The following is a 21,664-nucleotide window of genomic DNA, read 5'->3' on the forward strand; positions in this document are numbered from 1 at the left end:
ATTATGTATTTATCACTGAGTATATGAAAGCATGGCTTATTCAACTTGGAAACCGCAGCATCTATGAAACACTCCACACAAACAGGTAGTCCTTCTACATTCTTTAATTGAATTAATCAATAAAAAATTAATCTTATAATGCATTTAAATGCCCCCCCCCCCGCCTTGTTTTGTAGATCACCTGCTTCTAATGTGAGAAGTCAGCTCCTATGCAGACTGGATGGCATCCAGAAACAATGTAACCCACTTTGTCCTCTTGGGCCTCACACAGGATGGAAAGGAACACAAGGTCCTTTTTATTATATTCTTGCTCTTCTATATTTTGACCGTGGTGGGCAACCTGCTCATTGTGGTGACTATAGCTGTCAGTAAGACCCTGGGCTCCCCTATGTACTTGTTTCTTGCTAACTTATCCTTTATGGATGTCATTTATTTCTCTACTATTTCCCCCAGATTGATTTCAGACTTGTTGTTTGGGAAAAACTCCATATCCTTCCAATCTTGTATGACCCAGCTATTTACAGAGCACCTTTTCGGTGGATCAGAGGTCATTCTTCTGCTGGTGATGGCTTATGACTGCTATGTGGCCATCTGTAAGCCCTTGCATTATTTGGTTGTCATGAGGCAAGAGGTGTGTGTTGTGCTGCTGGTAGGGTCCTGGGTTGGAGGTTTTCTGCATTCAGCCATTCAAGTTAGCACGATTTATAGTCTCCCATTCTGTGGTTCCAATGTCATTGATCATTTCATCTGTGAAATGTACCCCTTACTGAGACTTGCCTGTACTGACACATATGTCATTGGCCTGTTAGTGGTGGCCAACGGAGGGATGATGTGCACAATTGTGTTTGTGCTCTTGCTCATCTCTTATGGTGTCATCTTGCACTCTCTAAAGAACCTTAGTCTGGAAGGGAGGCGGAAAGCCCTCCAGACCTGTGGTTCCCACATCACTGTGGTGGTCTTCTTCTTTGTGCCATGTATTTTCATGTACGTGAGACCTGCTAAGACCTTCCCCATTGACAAATCATTGAGTGTTTTATACAGTCATAACCCCTATGCTGAACCCCCTGATCTACACTCTGAGAAATTCTGAGATGACAAATGCTATAACGCAGCTGTGGAGGAGAATGTGCACATGAAGTAGTAAGTGAGTGTATCATCCCTCATGAAGGGAGTAACTTAGCATTAGGGCCAGTCTTCTCAAGTGTTGAAGTCCTTTTTACTGTAAATGCATTTACAGTTGGAGTCAATAAATAATCTGCAATGAAAACATAAGTGAAATACAGAGTTACACTAATTCATAATTAGTTGCTCCATTTACTTTTATTACTCTTATTTTCATTCTTAATTTTATTTCTATTCAGTTTCTTGTCTTTTATTTATATTCTTTTCATTGTTAAAATATTTGTTGCTCAGGATCCGCATAAGAGTGAAACCATATGGTATCTGTCTTTCTCTGTATGGCTTATTTCACTTAGCATCACACTCTCCAGTTCCATCCACGTTGCTACAAAAGGCCATATTTCATTTTTTCTCATTGCCACGTAGTATTCCATTGTGTATATCCTGAGAAACTTAACAGGAACCCATGGGGGAGGGGAAGGAAAAAAAAAAAAAAGGACGTTAGAGTGGGAGAGAGCCAAAGCATAAGAGACTGTTAAAAACTGAGAACAAACTGAGGGTTGATGGGGGGTGGGAGGGAGGGGCGGGTGGGTGATGGGTATTGAGGAGGGCACCTTTTGGGATGAGCACTGGGTGTTGTATGGAAACCAATTTGTCAATAAACTTCATATATAAAAAAAAAAAACAATCCTATACTGAAAAAAAAAATTTGTTGCTATATAGACTTTCTTCTCTATTTAATTTCTTTCCATTACATACAAGATTTTAATGTAATAGTTACTTTAAAAAAGTTTATTCATTTTATGAGAGAGAGAGAGAGAGAGAGGAGAGTGGAGGTGGGGGGACAGAGAGAGAACCCCCTACAGCCTCCTTGCTGTCAGTGCAAAGCCCTACACAGAGCTCTATCTCATGAATCACAAGATCATGACCTGGGCTGGAATCATGGGTAGGACACTTAAACAACTAAACCATCCAGATGCCCCAACATTTTAAGATATATTTGAAAGTATAGTAGATAATAATAAACATTAAAAATAGAATCCATACTAAGGGGACATAGTATGGAATAAGCATCCTCCCCATCTCTCACTGTAGTCTCCCTGTTCTATATGTAATCAGTATACTAAGAGTATCATTGTTTCTAAGACTTCTCTATTAATAATCTTTGCTAATAAAATCATATTTCCATATATGTGTTTGTGTTTATGTCTCTGTGTATAACTTCTGTACTTACTACTCAGCCTCTGAAGATCTTTCCATATCAGTCTATAGATGTAATTGATTCTCAGGTTCCTCATACTGCCTAAAACTTCTCTATAAAGATACAGTAAAATTAGTGTTTCCAGTCCTTTTCATGTTCCTGAGCCTTTTTCTATGGTCAATAACTCTGTCTTTGTGAAAATTTTCAAGTATGAGTTTTAGAAGTGGAATTGTTCCATCATTTGGTATGTGTATTTGAAATCGTTGATAATGGAGTTATTGCCCAAATATCATCCATGAGCTTGGACCAAACTACACTACTTCCCTTGGTCTAGAAAACACCTTTTTGTGCACATTCTCATCAACCAGTGCTTGACAAACATTTATGGTATTTTAGAATCTGATTAAAGGACTTGTGTTTCATTACTTTAATTGAAATTCAGTAACTATAATTGAACTTGAGCATCTATTCATGTTTAAAATTATTATATTCTTCTTTTGTGAATTATATATTAATGACTTTTACCTGCTTTATTTGATTGCTGATCTTTTCCACGTGGATTTGTGTGATTCAGTCATACAGTGAAGAAGCTATCCCTTTCACCATTGTATGTGTATATTCAATTTGGATATGATTCAGTTTGGATATTATTATAGCATGCAGAATATTTTTGGTCATGTAGAAATATTATTACATTTATATAATCAAATCTCTTAATAATTTCTTTGGCTTTTGTATCTTGCTCAGAACATCTTTCACTATTTCAATGTTAACAAAATATTCTTCCACATGCTTTCCAACATTTAACTTTTTCATTGTTTTGTGGTCATATATTTTACATTGAATTTTTTGATCCATCTACATTTTGATGTAAGGAGTTACTAGAGATTAAATTTTATTTATTTTTCTAGGTATTTCTACAGATGTATCCTTCTTTTCCCCCATTGCCTTGATATCCTAAGTTTGTATTCTAAAATATGGCATATGCTTAGATCCAATTAAGACTGTTATTTTCCATTTTTTTTATTCATGTGCCATTTAAGATACAATGTAATTGCACTTTATTTATAAGACACCTTGATATCTGACAAGCCTAGTACTCCATACTATTTCTTATCAGAACTGTGTCTATTCTTTCATATTTATGTTTTAACATAAAAATTTAATAGGTTACTCTGGTAAAAACTAAGTTTAATTAATATTTTCAATGCGATTTGATTTAGAAAGAGCTAATATCTTTAGAGAATTGAGAATTCTCATCCAAAAACTGGGTAGGTCTTTTCATTTAACAAACCTTCTTTGATGTTCATATAGACCTAGTGTGTTTCTTTGTAAATGTAGTCTTTTTGAGTAAAGTTCTTTTATGCTCTTTTGCAAATAGAATCTTATATTATGTTTTCCAAGTGTCTGTTGTTTCAGTGTAGAAAATGTTTTTTCCCCACTTTTAAATAAGATATAATCTTCATAGTACATATTTCATCCTTTTTAGTCTACGTTCCCCCAAGTTTTGACAAATACATACAGTTATGTATGGTATGGTAAACACCATCACCATCAGTATGTGAATGTTTCATCACCAAAAACATTTCTCCATGTATCTTTGTAGGCCCCTTCTACTCTAGCCTCTAGATCCTGGCCAATTCTGATATATTTCTATCCCTATTGTTCTATCTTTTCCAGAATGTCATATGAATTGAATCATCCAGATAGAGTCCTTTTTTCTTCTACCTTTATTGAGGTATAATTGACTAATTGAAATTGTATAGATTTAAGATGCAATATGTGATGATTTGATATATGTACACATTGTGAAGTGGTTACCACAATCAAACTCATGAACACATCTATTACCTCACATATTTTTTCTTTTTTTTTTAAATGGTAAGACCACTTAAAATGTACTCTTAGCAAATTTCAAGTAAATAATAAGAGTATTATTAACCAGAGACAGCATGCTGTATATTAGATCCTCAGAATTTATTCATCTTATAACTGAAAGTTTATAGTTTTTGAACATCATTTTGGCGCCTCCTTGTCCCTGGCAATCAACATTTTCCTTTCTGCCTCTATAAATTTGACTTTTTTTTTTTGCTTCCACATATAAATGAGGTCATATAGTGTTTGCCTTTATGTATCTGGCTTATTTCACTTAACGTGGCTTGTTTCACTTAACGTCCTCCAGGTTTATCCATGTCTCAAAAGGCAGAATTTCCCTTTTTATGACTGAATAATATTCCACTGTTTCTATATGCCTCATTTCTTTGTCCCTTCATCATTAACAGACACTTGGGTTGTTTTTGTATCTTGGTTATTGTGAATAACTCTTCAGTGAGCATGGGGGTGCAGATATCTCAAGATACTGATATCATTTCCTTTGGATATATACCTAGAGGTAGGATTGCTATATCATAGGAATAGTTCTACTTTTAATTATTTTAGGAATTTTCATATGTTTTTCACAGTGATTGCACCAATTTACATTCCCACCAACAGTTTATAAAGGTTTCACCTTTTGTACAGCCTCACCAACAAGCTTCTTTTATAAGGGTTAATTTCATTCATGAGAGCTCTGCCCTCATGATCTAATCACTTCCCAAAGGCACACCTCCTAATACCATTACATTGGACATTAGAATTTGAAAATATGAGTTTTGGGGAATACAAATGTTCAAACAATAGCTCAGGTCCAATTTCATTCTTTTGCATATTGATATCCAGTTTTCCAAGCATAACAAAGTAACTTTCCTTTCTCCACAGTATGTTCCCGGCCCTGTTTTCAAAGATCAATTGACTGTATATACATGTAATTATTTCTGAGCTTTCTTTTCTATTCCATGGGTCTGCATACCTGTTTTAATGCCAGAACTATACTCTTGATTAACGTAATTTTGTAATATATTTTGTGATGTCTCTAGCTTTTTTCTTTCTCAAGATTGTTTTGGCTACATGGGGTCTTTGGGGTTCTTTCTGAATTTTATGATTTTTTTTTCAGTTTCTGTGAAAATTGCCATTGGAGTTTTGATAGGGATTGTATTGAATCTGCAGATTAACTCGGATAGTATGGACATTTAAATAATATTTATTCTTTCAATCCATGAACACAGGATATCTTTCCTTTTATTTGTATCTTTAATTTCTTCATCAATGTCATATCATTTTAAGGGAGCAAATTATTCATTTCCTTGGTTAAATTTATTCCTAAGTATTTTATTCTTTTTGATGGCATTATAAATGGGATTTTCTTAATTTGGTTTTTGGATGGTTAATTGCTAGTATGTATAATGCAACGGGATTTTTAAAAATTTTTTTATTAAAAAAATTTTTTTAGATTTATTTATTTTTGAGAGACAGAGAGAGACAGAGCGTGAGCAGGAGAGGGACAGACGGAGACACAAAATCCGAAGCAGACTCCAGGCTCTGAGCTATCAGCACAAAGCCCGATGCGGGGCTCGAACCCATGAACCATGAGATCACGACCTGAGCCGAAGTCAGATGCTTAACCGACTGAGCCACGCAGGTGCCCCTGCAGCTGGATTTTGTATATTGATTTTGGATTTTGCAACTTCATTGAATTTGTTTATTAGTTCTAACAGTTTTTGGTGGAACATTTAGGGTTTTTATATATAAGATCATGTCCAGTATGTAGTCTTTTCAATCTGGCTTCTTTCTCTTACTATTATGCATTTAAGAGTTATGGATATCACTGTGTTTATCAGCAGTTCATTGATTTTTATTGCTGACTACTATTCCATCTTATGGATATATGAGGGTTTGTTTATCCCTTTTTTGGTTGAGAGGTATTGGGTTATTTTCAGATATTTGAAATTATGAGTGAAATTACTATAAATATTCATGTATGGGTTTTTGCATGAATGTAAGTTCCCATTACAATTGGATATGTTCCTAAGAGCAGGCAAGATGGGTCTTATGGTGAGTGTATAATTTCATAAAACACTTTTAAACTGTTTTCCAAAGGGTAGCATATTACCAGCAGAGAATAACATTTCTAGGTTTTCTCTACCTTTGTCAGAACCTGGTATTGTCAAGTTTTTAATTCTGTCCTTTGAATAGGTCAGTAGTGATACCTTGTTGTGGTTTTGCTTTGTATTTCCTGAATCGTTAATGATTTTGGACAGTTTTCATGTACTGTTTTGCCACTTATGTATCTTCTTTGGTGAAATGTCTGCTCAGTTCTTTGGACTTTTATATGCTGAGTTGTTTATTATTCTTGAAAGTTGAGAGTTCTTTATGGTTTTGAAAACAAGCCCTTGTTCAGATATATAATTTGCAAATGTTTTCTTGCAGTCTGTTCTTGTCTTTTCATTTTTTTAAAATAAACTTATTACCAAATTGGTTTCCATACAACACCCAGTTCTCCTCCCAACAGGTGCCCTCCTCAATGCCCATCACCCACTTTCCCATCCCTCCCACCCCCCATCAACCCTCAGTTTATTCTCAGTTTTTAAGAGTCTCTTATGGTTTGCCTCCCAACCTCTCTAACTTTTCCCCTCCTTTTCCCTCCCCCTATGGTCTTCTGTTAAGTTTCTCAGGATCCACATAAGAGTGAAAACATATGGTATCTGTCTCCCTCTGTATGACTTATTTCACTTAGCATAACACGCTCCAGTTTCATCCACGTTGCTACAAAAGGCCATGTTTCATTCTTTCTCATTACCAGGTAGTATTCCATTGTATATATATAAACCACATCTTCTTTATCCATTTGTCAGTTGATGGACATTTAGGCTCTTTCCATAATTTGGCTATTGTTGAGAGTGCTGCTATAAACATTGGGGTAGAATGCCCAATGCATTCTACAAGTGCCCCTATGCATCAGCACTCCTGTATCCCTTGGGTAAATTACTAGCAGTGCTATTGCTGGGTCATAGGATAGATCTATTTTTAATTTTTTGAGGAACCTCCACACTGTTTTCCAGAGCGGCTGCACCAGTTTGCATTCCCATCAACAGTGCAAGAGGGTTCCCAGTTCTCCACATCCTCGCCAGCATCTATAGTCTCCTGATTTGTTCATTTTAGCCACTCTGACTGGCGTGAGGTGGTATCTGAGTGTGGTTTTGATTTGTATTTCCCTGATGAGGAGCGATGTTGAGCATCTTTTCATGTGCCTGTTGGCCAATTGAAAGTCTTCTTTAGAGAAGTGTCCATTCATTTCTTCACTGGATTATTTGTTTTTCGGGTGTAGCGTTTGGTGAGTTCTTTATAGATTTTGAATGTCATTTGCAAATATCTTTTCCCATTCCGTCGGTTGCTTTTTAGTTTTTTGATTGTTTCCTTTGTAGTGCAGAAGCTTTTTATCTTCATGAGGTCCCAATAGTTCATTTTTGCTTTTAATTCCCTTGCCTTTGGAGATGTGTCAAGTAAGAAATTGCTGCAGCTGAGGTCAGAGGGGTCTTTTCCTGCTTTCTCCTCTAGGGTTTTGATGGTTTCCTGTCTCACATTCAGGTCCTTCATCAATTTTGAGTTTAATCTTGTGAATGGGGTAAGAAAGTGGTCTAGTTTCATCCTTCTGCATGTTGCTGTCCAGTTCTCCCAGCACCATTTGTTAAAGAGACTGCCTTTTTTCCATTGGATATTCTTTTATGCTTTATCAAAGCTTAGTTGGCCATACTTTTCTGGGTCCAATTCTGGAGCCTCTATTCTATTTCATTGGTCTATGTGTCTGTTTTTGTGCCAATACCATGCTGTCTTGATGATGACAGCTTTGTAGTAGAGGCTAAAGTCTGGGATTGTGATGCCTCCTGCTTTGGTCTTCTTCAATATTACTTGGCTATTTGGGGTCTTTTGTGGTTCCATACAAATTTTAGGATTGCTTGTTCTAGCTTTGAGAAGAATGCTGGTGAAATTTTGATTCGGATTGCATTGAATGTGTAGATAGCTTTGGGTAGTATTGACATTTTAACAATATTTATTCTTCCAATCCTTGAGGATAGAATGTTTTTCCATTTCTTTGTATCTTCTTCAATTTCTTTCATAAGCTTTCTATAGTTTTCAGTATACAGATCTTTTACATCTTTGGTTAGGTTTATTCCTAGATACTTTATGATTCTTGGTGCAGTAGCGAATGGGATCAGTTTCTTTATTTGTCTTTCTGTTGTTCATTATTAGTGTATAAGAATGCAACTGATTTCTGTACACTGATTTTGTATCCTGAGACTTTGCTGAATTCATGTGTCAGTTCTAGCAGACTTTTGGTGGAGTCTATCAGGTTTTTCATGTATAGTATGTCATCTGCAAAAAGCGAAAGCTTGACTTCATCTTTGCCAATTTTGATGCCTTTGATTTCCTTTTGTTGTCTGATTGCTGATGCTAGAACTTCCAACACTATGTGAAACAACAGCGGTGAGAGTGGACATCTCTGTCGTGTTCCTGAATCAGGGGGGGAAACTCAGTTTTTCCCCATTGAGTATGATGTTAACTGTGGGCTTTTCTTAAATGACTTTTATGGTGTTTAAGTATGTTCCTTCTATCCTGACTTTCTCGAGCGTTTTTATTAAGAAAGGATGCTGAATTTTGTCAAATGCTTTTTCTGCATCGATTGACAGGATCATATGGTTCTGTTCTTTTCTTTTATTAATGTGATATATCACATTGACTGATTTGCGAATATTGAACCAGCCCTGCAGCCCAGGAATGAATCCCACTTGATCATGGTGAATAATTCTTTTTATATGCTGTTGAATTCGATTCGCTAGTATCTTGTTGAGAATTTTTGCATCCATATTCATCAGGGATATTGGCCTGTAGTTCTCCTTTTTTGCTGGGTCTCTGTCTGGTTTGGGAATCAAAGTAATGCTGGATTCATAGAATGAGTCTGGAAGTTTTCCTTCCCTTTCTGTTTTTTGGGACAGCTTGAGAACGATCAGTATTATCTCTGCCTTAAATATCTGGTAGAATTCCCCAGGGAAGTCATCTGGTCCTGGACTCTTATTTGTTGGGCGATTTTTGATAACTGATTCAATTTCTTCACTGGTTCTGGGTCTGTTCACGTTTGCTATTTCTTCCTGTTTGAGTTTTGGAAGTGTGTGGGTGTTAGGAATTTGTCCATTTTTTCCAGGTTGTCCAGTTTGTTGGCATATAATTTTTCATAATATTCCCTGATAATTGCTTGTATTTCTGAGGGATTGGTTGTAATAATTCCATTTTCATTCATGATTTTATCTATTTGGGTCATCTTCCTTTTCTTTTTGAGAAGCCTGGCTAGAGGTTTGTCAATTTTGTTTATTTTTTCAAAAAACCAACTCTTGGTTTCATTGATCTGCTCTACAGTTTTTTTTAGATTCTATATTGTTTATTTCTGCTCTGATCTTTATTATTTCTCTTCTTCTGCTGGGTTTTGGGTGTCTTTGCTGTTCTGCTTCTATTTCCTTTGGTGTGCTGTTAGATTTTGTATTTTATATTTTTCTTGTTTCTTGAGATAGGCCTGGATTGCAATGTATTTTCCTCTCAGGAGTGCCTTTGCTGCATCCCAAAGCGTTTGGATTGTTGCATTTTCATTTTAATTTGTTTCCATATATTTTTTAATTTCTTCTCTAATTTCCTGGTTGACCCATTCATTCTTTAGTAGGGTGTTCTTTAACCTCCATGCTTTTGGAGGTTTTCCAGACTTTTTCATGTGGTTGATTTCAAGTTTCATAGCATTGTGGTCTGAAAGTGTGCATGGTATGATCTCAATTCTTGTATACTTATGAAGGGCTGCTTTGTGACCCAGTATGTGATCTATCTTGGAGGATGTTCCATGTGCACTCAAGAAGAAAGTATATTCTGTTGCTTTGGGATGCAGAGTTCTAAATATATCTGTCAAGTCCATCTGATCCAATGTATCATTCAGGGCCCTGGTTTCTTTACTGATCCTGTGTCTAGATGATCTATCCATTTCTGTAAGTGGAGTGTTAAAGTCCCCTGCAGTACCACATTCTTGTCAATAAGGTTGCTTATGTTTGTGAGTAATTGTTTTATATATTTGGGGGCTCCTGTATTCGGCACATAGACATTTATAATTGTTAGTTCTTCTTGATGGATAGACCCTGTAATTATTATATAATGCCCTTCTTCAACTCTTATTACAACCTTTAATTTAAAATCGAGTTTGTCTGAAGGGCTAGTATCCAAAATCTATAAAGAGCTCACCAAACTCCACCCCTGAAAAACAAATAATCCAGTGAAGAAATGGGCAGAAGACATGAATAGACACTTCTCTAAAGAAGACATCCAGAGGGCCAACAGGCACGTGAAAAGATGCTCAACATCCCTCCTCATCAGGGAAATACAAATCAAAACCACACTCAGATATCACCTCACGCCAGTCAGAGTGACCAAAATGAACAAATCAGGACACTATAGATGCTGGCGAGGATGTGGAGAAACGGGAACCCTCTTGCACTATTGGTGGGAAAGCAAATTGTTGCAGCCGCTCTGGAAAACAGTGTGGAGGTTCCTCAAAAAATTAAAAAGAGACCTACCCTATGACCCAACAGTAGCACTGCTAGGAATTTACCCAAGGGATACAGGAGTACTGAGGCATAAGGGCACTTGTACCCCAATGTTTATAGCAGCACTCTCAACAATAGCCAAATTATGGAAAGAGCCTGAATGTCCATCAACTGATGAATGGATAAAGAAATTGTGGTTTATATACACAATGGAATACTATGTGGCAATGAGAAAGAATGAAATATGGCCCTTTGTAGCAACGTGGATGGAACTGGAGAGTGTGATGCTAAGTGAAATAAGCCATACAGAGAAAGACAGATACCATATGGTTTCACTCTTATGTGGATCCTGAGAAACTTAACAGGAACCCATGGGGGAGGGGAAGGAAAAAAAAAAGAGGTTAGAGTGGAAGAGAGCCAAAGCATAAGAGACTCTTAAAAACTGAGAACAAACTGAGGGTTGATGGGGGGTGGGAGGGAGGGGAGGGTGGGTGATGGATATTGAGGAGGTCACCTTTTGGGATGAGCACTGGGTGTTGTATGGAAACCAATCTGACAATAAATTTCAAAAAAAAAAATAACGTGTAGTTTGTCTGATATAAGTATGGCTGCTCCAGCTTTCTTTTGACTTCCAGTAGCATGATAGATAGTTCTCCATCCCCTCACTTTCCATCTCAAGGTGTCCTCAGGTCTAAAATGAGTCTCTTGTAGACAGCAAATAGATGGGTCTTGTTTTTTTTTATCCATTCTGATACCTTATGTCTTTTGGTTGGAGCATTTAGTCCATTTACATTCAGTGTTATTATTGAAAGATGTGGGTTTAGAGTCATTGTGATGTCTGTAGGTTTCATGCTTGTAGTGATGTCTCTGGTACTTTGTAGTTCTTGCAACATTTCACTCACAGAGTCCCCCTTAGGATCTCTTGTAGGGCTGGTTTAGTGGTGAGGAAATCCTTCAGTTTTTGTCTGTTATGGAAAACTTTATCTCTCCTTCTATTCTGAATGACAGACTTGCTGGATAAAGGATTCTCGGCTGCATATTTTTTCTGTTCATCACATTGAAGATTTCCTGCCATTCTTTTCTGGCCTGCCAAGTTTCAGTAGATAGGTCTGCCACTAGTCTTATGGGTCTCCCTTTATAAGTTAGAGCCTGTTTATCACTAGCTACTTTCAGAATTCTCTATTTATCCTTGTATTTTGCCAGTTTCACTATGATATGTCATGCAGAGGATCGATTCAAGTTATGTCTCAAGGGAGTTTTCTGTGCCTCTTGGATTTCAATGCCTATTTCCTTCCCCAGATCAGGGAACTTCTCAGCTCTGATTTGTTCAAGTACACCTTTAGCCTCTTTCTCTCTCTCTTCTTCTTCTGGAATTCCTATGATAGGGATATTGTTCCGTTTGATTGCATCACGTAGTTCTCTAACTGTTCCCTTATACTCCTGGACTTTATTATCTCTGTTTTTCCATAATTTTGTCTTCTAATTCACCTATTCTCTCCTCTGCCTCTTCAATTCGTGCTATGGCCACCTCCATTTTATTTTGCACCTCATTTATAGCATTTTTTAGTTCCTCATGACTATTTTTTAGTTCCTTGATCTCTGTAGCAATAGATTCTCTGCTGTCCTCTATGCTGTTTTCAAGCCCAGTGATTAATTGTATGACTATTATTCTAAATTATCCTATTATTCTAAATTATTCTATTATTCTATTATTCTAAATTATTCTAATTTCTTAAATAGGTTTTGATCAATTTGTTAGCTGTCACTACTTCCTGGAGTTTTTTTGAGGAGCATTCTTCTGTTTCGTCATTTTGGCTAGTCCCTGTGGTAGCTCCAAACTGCAGGGCACCTCCTCTGTGTTGTCCAGAGAAACTTTTGTTGGTGGGTGCGGCTGCAGTCAGAACTGATGTCTGACCCCAGCCCACTGCTGGGGCCACAGTCAGACTAGTGTGTGCCTTATCTCCCCCTCTCCCAGGGGCAGGACTCACTGTGGAGTGGTGTGACCCCTGTCTGGCCTGCTTGCACACTGCCAGGCTTGTGCTACTTTGATGGGATCTGGCCAAGGGCGTATTAGCGGGGGTGGATCTGCAAGGTGTACAGGGGTGGGAGGGGCAGGCGTAGCTCGCTTTGCTGTTGGTGGTCCCCTGCGGGAGGGGCCCTGCAGCACCGGGAGGGAGGCAGGCCCATCAGAGGGCTGGATCCACAGAAGCACAGTGTTGGGCGTTTGCGTGGTGCAGGCAAGTTGGTGAGGGGAACTGCTTCCCTTTGGAATTTCAGCTGGGGGATGGAGAGGGAAATGGCGCTTGCCAGTGCCTTTGTTCTCCAGCCGAGCTCTGTCCTTTTGGGGCTCAACATCTCTCCCTCCTGGTATCCTCTCGCCCTCCCTGCTCTCTGACAGCAGAGATGTTGACTTTTAACATTCCAGATGTTAAGTCCCGCTGGCTGTCAGAACTCACAGAGTCCGGACCTTCTGCTTTTGCATTCCAGACTTTGGGGGCTCTGCTTTGCCGGTTGGACTGCCCCTCCACCGCCCTGCTCCCTCCCGCCAGTCCATGTAGCACGCACCACCTCTCTGCCCTTCCTACCCTCTTCTGTGGGCCTCTTGTCTATGCTTAGCTCCAGGGAGTTTGTTCTGCTAGTCTTCTGTCAGTTTTCTGGGTTATTTAGGCCCATGTGGGTGGAATCTACACAATCAGCAGGACGAGGTGAGCCTAGCATCCTCATAGTCACCATCTTCCTGTCCCCCCCCCTTTTTTAAAGCAAGCTCTATGCCCAATGTTGGGCTTGAACTCACAACCCTGAGATCAAGAGTGGTTTGCACTACCCACTGAACCAGCCAGTCAGTCACCTCCAGAATACTTCTTTTCTGTAAGGCTTGGGAGAAGTGACTCATTTTCTTTAAAATATTTTCTGAAGTGCAGAATTTCTGTGTTATGGAATCCAATTTATCATTTTTTAAAATTTAAACATGGTTTTATTGTCATACCTAAGAAATCTTTGCCTGATTTAAGGTCACAAACATCTCTGATGTTCACATTGAGAAGTCCTACAGTTTTAGGTTAAACATTTAACTTGGTGAGCCATTTTGGATTAAATTTTATTTATGGTTTGAGGTATTGATCAAAAGTTCACTTTTTGCAAATAGGTATCTTATTGCAGAGCCATTTGTTGAAAAAACTATCATTTCTATCCTGAATTGCCTCTGTGCATTTGTCATAAGTCATTAGATATGAGGGTCTGTCTGTAGACTTCTCCATTTAATTGATCTCATATGTATCTTTTTTCCAATACTGTATATTGAGTCTAGAAAGCAGATAGTACAAGTTCTTAAAATTGTTCTTTTCAAAATTAATTTTGGCTATTCTAGTTATTTGACCTTTCTATATAAATTTTTAAATCAGCTTGTTAATTTTTACACACACACACACACACACACACACACACACACACACACACACACACAACTTAGTGGGATTTGTTGAGAATTGCCTTGAGTCTACAGATCGATATGAGGAGATTTGAGATTTTAATAATAATGAGTGTTCAAGTTCCTGACTATGGTATATGTCTCCACATATTTAGTTTTCCTTTGTCATTTTCATCAGTATTTTGTAGTTTAAGTATCTTACAGCATATATTTATGTATTTTATGCCTAAGGATTTCACAATTTGTATTGTTAGTTTAGATGGTGCATTTAAAAATTACAATTTCAAATTGCTTTTTTTGTTAGTTTATAGATATATGATTAATTTTTTGACCATGTATGTATCCTGTGACCTTATTATACTCATAGTAGTTGTTTTTGTAGGTTCTTTGCGATTTTCTAGGTAATCAACTATTTTGTTTGTGAATAGGGAGATTTTAATCCCATTCTTTCCAGTACGATGCATTTTATTTTTTTATTTTGCCTGTTTGCTCCCATTAGGACTTATGTCTGGTGTCGAGTAGGAATGGTGAGAGAGGCCATCCTTGTTCATGATCTTAGGAAAAGCATTTAGGTTTCCGTGATTAAGTATGATGTTAACTATAGGGTTTTGGAGATGCCTCGTAACATATTGGAAAAGTTAACTTCTATTCCTAATCTGCCAAGGGTGTTTCTCATGACTAGACATTGCATTTTGTCTCCGTATTACTATTTTTTAGTACAAACTGGGTGTCTGAGGGCTGACTTTCAGTAGATTGCCATGAGAGAGCTGCTGTGCTATGTATGAAGCCTTGACCTAGAAGTGGGTCATCTATAAATGGTTTAGTACAAATTTCTCCATGAATGTGCTTTGCGTGACAGGTGAGGGGGTGGTACCTTTCTGGCCATGCCCTGTTTCCTGGGATACAGGGCTCTCAGTACCAGACCTCGGTCCCCATGTGTGGTGAGGCATACTGAATCAAAGAGGGCTAGAAAAGCAATATGCTTATGGGGATGGTTGGGGACTCAGAGAATTGGGAGTTTTCTTTTAAAATAACCTATTTTCTTGAACAGTTTAAACGGCTTTGGGATGATATTTTATTTGAAGGTTTGTGAGTAACAATTACACCTAGCATTTATTGTCTATTATTTTTGGGGAACTTTTCTAAGCACATGTATGTTTACTCATTTGTTCCTTATAATCACATGATGAGATTGATAGTATAATTGGGCCCATTTTCTTCTTGTAGAGTTGGGGGTTTTGGGGGGTTAAGTAACTTACTGATGGCCACCACCCTGAGAGAGTGTCAATGCTAGAATCAATTCAATGTGTTGTTAATCACAACCTACAGCTGCTTCTTAGGTGGAATTCTCCCAAGTGTTTGGTCCACTTCATTGATTTCTTTCATAGACATCAGTCCATTAATTTTTCTTTCTTTACCATTTTTTAGTTTAGGTAAATTATATTTCCTTAGATAATTGTCCATTTCATTCAGGCTTTCAACTTTACTTGCATAAATTGAGTGGATATTATCTAATGACTCTTATTTTTTGCTGTGCCTGGAGATGTATCTTCTTTTTTTTTTTTAACATTTTGTTTATTTTTGAGAGACAGAGAGAGACAGAGCACGAGCAGGGGAAGGACAGAAAGAGAGGGAGACACAGAATCCGAAGCAGGCTCCAGGCTCTGAGCTGTCAACACAGAGCCCAATGCGGGGCTCAAACTCACAAACCCTGAGATCATGACCTGAGCCGAAGTTGGTTGCTTAACTTACTGAGCCACCCAGGCGCCCCTCCTCTTTATAGTTTTTTAATTAAAAAAACATGATAAGTCTGTCATAATTTCAGACTTATGCAGCCCTATTTATTCTAGAAGTCTGAACAACAAAATTGTAAAGGGTCAAGGGTTATTTGTATTTGGAAAGCCCAGGTTTTAGCTTTCCCTTTCCTACTTTACTTTTATTTTAGTGTTCATTTATTTATTGAGAGAGAGAGAGAGAGAGAAAGAGAGGGAGAGAGAGAGAATCCCAAGCAGCCTCCACACTCATGGAGCCTGACGCAGGGCTCGATCTCACAACTGTGAGATCATAACCTGAGTTTAAATCAAGACTAACAAGATTAACAGACTGAACCCCCAAGGCACCCCTATCTTTCCCTACTTTCAACTGATATTTGCTCCCATAAGAGGGAAATATCCTCCTAGACACAATAAAATAACAGGACAGGCAGCTTGTTTGTACCACGCATGTTGTGAGTGCTGAAGTCTCATTATTATTCTCCTTCTCCTCTCCTTCTCACAGAAAGATACTAACAGAGAGAAAATTCTAAAGAGCTGTTAGGATCCCCCTGGATTGTTCATCAGAGTAGGGACCAGTGCTGCATTTGAGGAAACTACTTGAACCTGGGTGGAGTTTTCCTGGGTACATTAGGGAGGAGTGCCCGGTACTCATTGGTCCAGGAGTGGTGCTTGTTCTCCCAGCTGGACAACCTCCTAGTTCACAGGGCAGGGCACTGGGTTGAGTAAATTACAAAGATCGTGCCCCAGTAGTGGGATGTAATTAGCACTATGCTGAGCGCTGTTCCAAACCTGCCTCGTAAACATTAACAGTAAGAATTTTAAAAAATCCAAAAGAAACTAAATATTGTATTCAAGATTTTGTGTCTCTGCTAATGTGAGATATTAGTCTGATTATTTTTCTTATAATCCCCTTAATATCTTCTTATTATTGTTTCTTTCTGGTATTAGGGTTATTCTGAGTGTATAAAATGAGTCTGGAAGTATTTTAATTTCCCCACATTCCCTGAACTTGTTTATATAAGATTGGTACTATATTTTGATTAATTTTTATATAGAATCCTTGATAAAGCTGTATAGGAGTGAAATTTTATTTTGGAGGGGAAGGATTTTTTTTTTAGGTTTATTTGAGTAATCTATACACCCTGCATGGGGCTTGAACTCACAACCCCAAGACTGAGAGCTACATGCTCCCCCAACAGAGGGAGTCACCCTGGGAGGGGAAGAATTTTAAAGAAATAATTTAATGGTATTAGAATATTCCATTAAAAAATATTATTATTTGACTTAAGTAACCTTTACACCAATGGCGGGCTGGACCTCACCACTCTGAGATCCAGTGTGGCAGGTTCTACTGATTGACCCAGCCAGGTGCCCCAGGTTATTCATTTTTAATTATTTTTCTGTGCCTGTTTAGAAAGCCATATATTTCATAGCAGTGGTCCACTTTCTAATTGACAAGTTTGCCAACATAAAACCATTTATGATATTCTTTTGTTATCTTTTTCACATCAGTAGAATGCAGTAATGGCTCTCCCTTCATTCTTGATTCTGATCCTTTTTCTTTCTCTTAGTTTTTCTTAATCCATTTAGCTAAGAACATCAATCTTATGAATCTTTTGAGGAACCTATTCCTGGATTTAGTTTTTTTACTGTTTTGTTTTAATACTCTTCTACTTTCTATTTAATTAATTTCTCTTTCCAGGATTTATTTTATTTACTATTTCTATCCTACAATTTTCTCTGGGTTTATTTTGCTTTCCCTTTTTTCAGGTTCTTAGGATGGAAGCTTACTTCATTTCTGTAATATCTCTTGTTTTCTAGTACTTCTACCTAAAGCTCTATATTTCTTTCTAAGCACTCCTTTAGCTGTATCTAGCGCGCGCACACACACACACACACACAAACATCTTTCATTATCTTTCTCTTGAAATTTTATTTTAAAAACTATTCACTGGTATTTCTTCTTTAATCCATGGTAATTCAGGTTTATGTTGCTCAATTTGTAAATAATTAGGAAACATTGTTATATTTTTGTTATCAATTTCCAGCTGAATTTCATTATATATATTCTGTATGATTTAAGTTCTTTGAAATGCATTGCAACTTGTTTTCTGGGCTCCTGTGTATCTGTTTTGGTGAGCATTCCCTGGGCACCCCGAGATAGTGCAATCCTCCCACACTCTTTTTTCCCTCCCCCCCCCAATACTGACACGGATGCTATCAACTTACCTGTGTGCCACTATGTGACAAACTCAAGACTCTCCTTTTAGGGGAGAAGCTTGCCTTATCTACATTAGAGATGGTTTTAAATGGCTTATTATGAAATTTGTTTTCATCATCTTCTGGAAGTCAGTGCAGTTTCTGTGGGCAAAGACGTAGCTTAAACCTAACTGACACACCTTTGTCTATTTTGAAAGTCATGATTTAAAGAAGAGAGTGTTGGGGTGCCTGGGTGACTCAGTCGGTTAGGCGGCCGACTTCGGCTCAGGTCATGATCTTGTGGTCCGTGAGTTCGAGCCCCGCGTCGGGCTCTGTGCTGACAGCTCAGAGCCTGGAGCCTGTTTCAGATTCTGTGTCTCCCTCTCTCTCTGACCCTCCCCTGTTCATGCTCTGTCTCTCCCTGTCTCAAAAATAAATAAAATGTTAAAAAAATTTTTTTTAAAGAAGAGAGTGTTTACATGTTTTATTTCTGCCCACACTGGACATTTCCCTTTTGGTGACTCAATCTCAAGTTGTTCTTTTGTGATCCACCCCGTCCCCTCACCCCAAGGACGTGTTTCTGCAAGTCCTGTTGTACATGGTGATTATTCTGCTGGCATCTCTGGAGATGCAGGGTCTACTCTCAAAATTATGATGAAGGTCCCAATGAATTTAATTAGGGAAAAATGACTCTTGGAGATGCACCAATTGAATGACTCATCCATATGTGTTGTAGTCCAACCCCAGATAAAGTGTTTACAGATATTTGTCTTGACCTCAGAGAGTGTTTGTATCACTGTTCACACAACTGGCTTTTTCAGGAATTGAAATGATGGACTCAGAACATAATGAAGTATGTATATGAGTTATTCTCCATCATTCAGGAAATCCAAAATTTTACTGTGCTTTGTGAAGACAGGCCAGTGTAATTGATAGAGAATTGAATGTTGTCAAAGGATATTTCCCTATTTTACTTATATTGACATAAAAACCAAACCACATAACCTTTGTTTAAACAAATCACAATTTTATCTCCTATAAAGCTGACCCCTTTTTTTAAACTCACGATGTTTGTTTAACATTCATTTGTTGTTAGAACAAATTCTGCCAACAATGAAGATTTGGGGTCTCTTTGTTCCCAGTCGAGATTCAGACTTGTTTAGGTTACAGGACCTTCATATTTGTTTTGAAAAAACCCGGCAATTTAAGGGGTAGCCTTTTTCTGAAAGACTGAAATGACTGAGACTTTCTGCAAGCATGGAAAGCATTGTTCACATGGAAACAGTTCAAGGTCCAGTGATGGTGCATGTGTTTTCCTGCTCTGTGTGCACAGAGGTGTCATCAGCGTACAAAATACATGGGAGAAGGGACTACAACCCAGACCTTGGACTGAACGGCTGTCTTAGTTGCAGGTAACCCAGGAAGGTTAACTAGATGTAAGAGTCCAGCCTAGGCTTTACATTTTAGATTTTGGTGGTGTGGGAATTCACAGTCCTTTAAAAGTTCTCCTGTGTGATTCTTAAAATCAGCCATGTTAGACACTCTTTGGGATACTAACATATGTGAGGATTGACTCAGTTTTGTAATATTCTTTTAGCTATTTTCACATACAAAGATCCACAATAAATGCACTTTCTCTAACATCTGTGTTTCTAGACATAGTTTCAGGTGTAACTATTTAGGGATATTTTAATGGGCAGATCCTTGTAAATCTCATGATAGTTTCAACTCATGTGTTCTCTGAGCATTGCTTGTTAACCTGTGAAAGTTTAGAAGATGATGTAGCATCCACATATCTTGAAAATGTGATTTTGAAGAGTCCAAGGGAACACTTTCATAAGCCAGGTGTTACTTCAATTCATGTTTCTGTTCATAGGTGAGTTTCAGCATCAGAACATGCATTTGTTGGCCATTCCTTTTATTACTTGCTTATATGATTTACTCACTTTGCCATTGAGTCATTTGTCATTTACTTAAATGTTTAGAGCTCTGTGTCCATTTTGATATTAACTCTGTGTATGTCCTCTAAAATGTAAATATTTTCTCCAAAATACTTTCATCTATTGATGTTGTGGTATCTTTTTTTAAATCATTAAGATGTTTTGAAATTGTAAAATACAATTTGTGATTTTATTTACTAGTTAAGAGGATTCTAGAATATAGATAGTCACCTCTTTTATTAACTGGGGAGTAAGTATAAATCTTGCTTTAGTCTTTCATTAAACCTTAATCCATTAAAAATTTTTTATTTGAAGAATCTCTATTGGTAAAATTGTACTAGTTTCCAGATGGAAAGCTGCTTGTAGCAACCCATTTATTTAATATTCCCCTTCCCCACAAATGTCTTTAATTACTTGTCTCTCCATTAATCTGCAATATTGCTGAGCCTAGGGAGCATGCCTTAATCAGCCTTGTATACTATAATTTCTGAAAGTAGTGGGACATAAGAAATTATAATATTTATTTGTTGAGTGAATAAAAAGATTAGGTTAAAGTTTTAGGAAGTCACTAGTCATAATTATATCTCTAGCTAATTTTGTCCTGAACTCTGAAATAAGGACATGCATAAGGACATATGGAACATAGGATCAATGTGACTGAGTTTGTCCTCTTGGGGCTCACTCAGAGCCTCCAAGGTCAGAAAATATTATTTGTTGTGTTCTTGCTCATCTACATTGTGACAATGGTGGGCAACCTCCTCATTGTGGTGACCGTGGTGGTCAGTCCAACCCTGGATTCCCCTATGTATTTCTTTCTTGGTTACTTATCATTTATGGATGCTGTGTATTCAACTACAGTCACTCCAAATATGATTATAGACTTACTCTATGAGAAGAAAACCATTTCCTTCCAAGCTTGCATGTCCCAGCTCTTTATAGGACACTTGTTTGGTGGTTCAGAGATTTTACTCCTGGTGGCCATGGCCTATGACCGCTATGTGGCCATCTGCAAACCCTTGCATTATTTGACCATCATGAATCAACGGCTGTGTGTTTTGTTGCTGCTGTTGGCCTGGGTTGGAGGTTTTTTGCATGCTGTTGTTCAACTTCTCTTTGTTTACAACCTTCCCTTCTGTGGTCCCAATGTCATTGACCACTTCATCTGCGACATGTACCCATTATTAAAACTTGCCTGCACTGACACTTACATTATTGGCCTCACTGTGGTTGCCAATGATGGGGCAATCTGTGTGGTCATCTTTACGGTCTTGCTCATCTCCTATGGGGTCATTCTGCACTCTCTGAAGAACCTAAGTCAGGAAGGGAGACGCAAAGCCTTATCCACCTGTGGCTCCCACATTACAGTGGTGGTCCTCTTCTTTGTCCCCTGCATCTTCATGTATGTGAGACCTCCTTCTACATTACCCATTGATAAATCCTTGACTGTATTTTACACAGTTATCACTCCTATGTTGAACCCCCTAATCTATACTCTGAGAAATGGAGACATGAAAAATGCCATGAAGAAGCTCTGGACCAGAAGAAGAAAATGA

The 21,664-nt window shown here is 37.9% G+C and overlaps 2 protein-coding genes across 2 annotated transcripts; both read left to right on the forward strand.

Moving 5' to 3' along the window:
- The first annotated feature begins 220 nt into the window (after positions 1-220).
- On the forward strand, positions 221-1,090 carry LOC124506145 (olfactory receptor 4A47-like). Its single transcript, XM_047072161.1, has one exon. The coding sequence runs from the start codon at positions 221-223 to the stop codon at positions 1,088-1,090; it is 870 nt and encodes a 289-aa protein (XP_046928117.1).
- A 19,656-nt stretch (positions 1,091-20,746) lies between these two features.
- On the forward strand, positions 20,747-21,664 carry LOC124505301 (olfactory receptor 4A47-like). Its single transcript, XM_047071206.1, has one exon. It carries the CDS (start codon positions 20,747-20,749, stop codon positions 21,662-21,664), a length of 918 nt encoding a protein of 305 aa, XP_046927162.1.

Source organism: Lynx rufus, unplaced genomic scaffold (genome assembly GCF_022079265.1).
Source record: "Lynx rufus isolate CCGP_SWC_20201006 ecotype Redwood Valley unplaced genomic scaffold, mLynRuf1.p SCAF_9, whole genome shotgun sequence".
In the NCBI taxonomy this organism is placed as follows: Eukaryota; Metazoa; Chordata; class Mammalia; order Carnivora; family Felidae; genus Lynx; species Lynx rufus.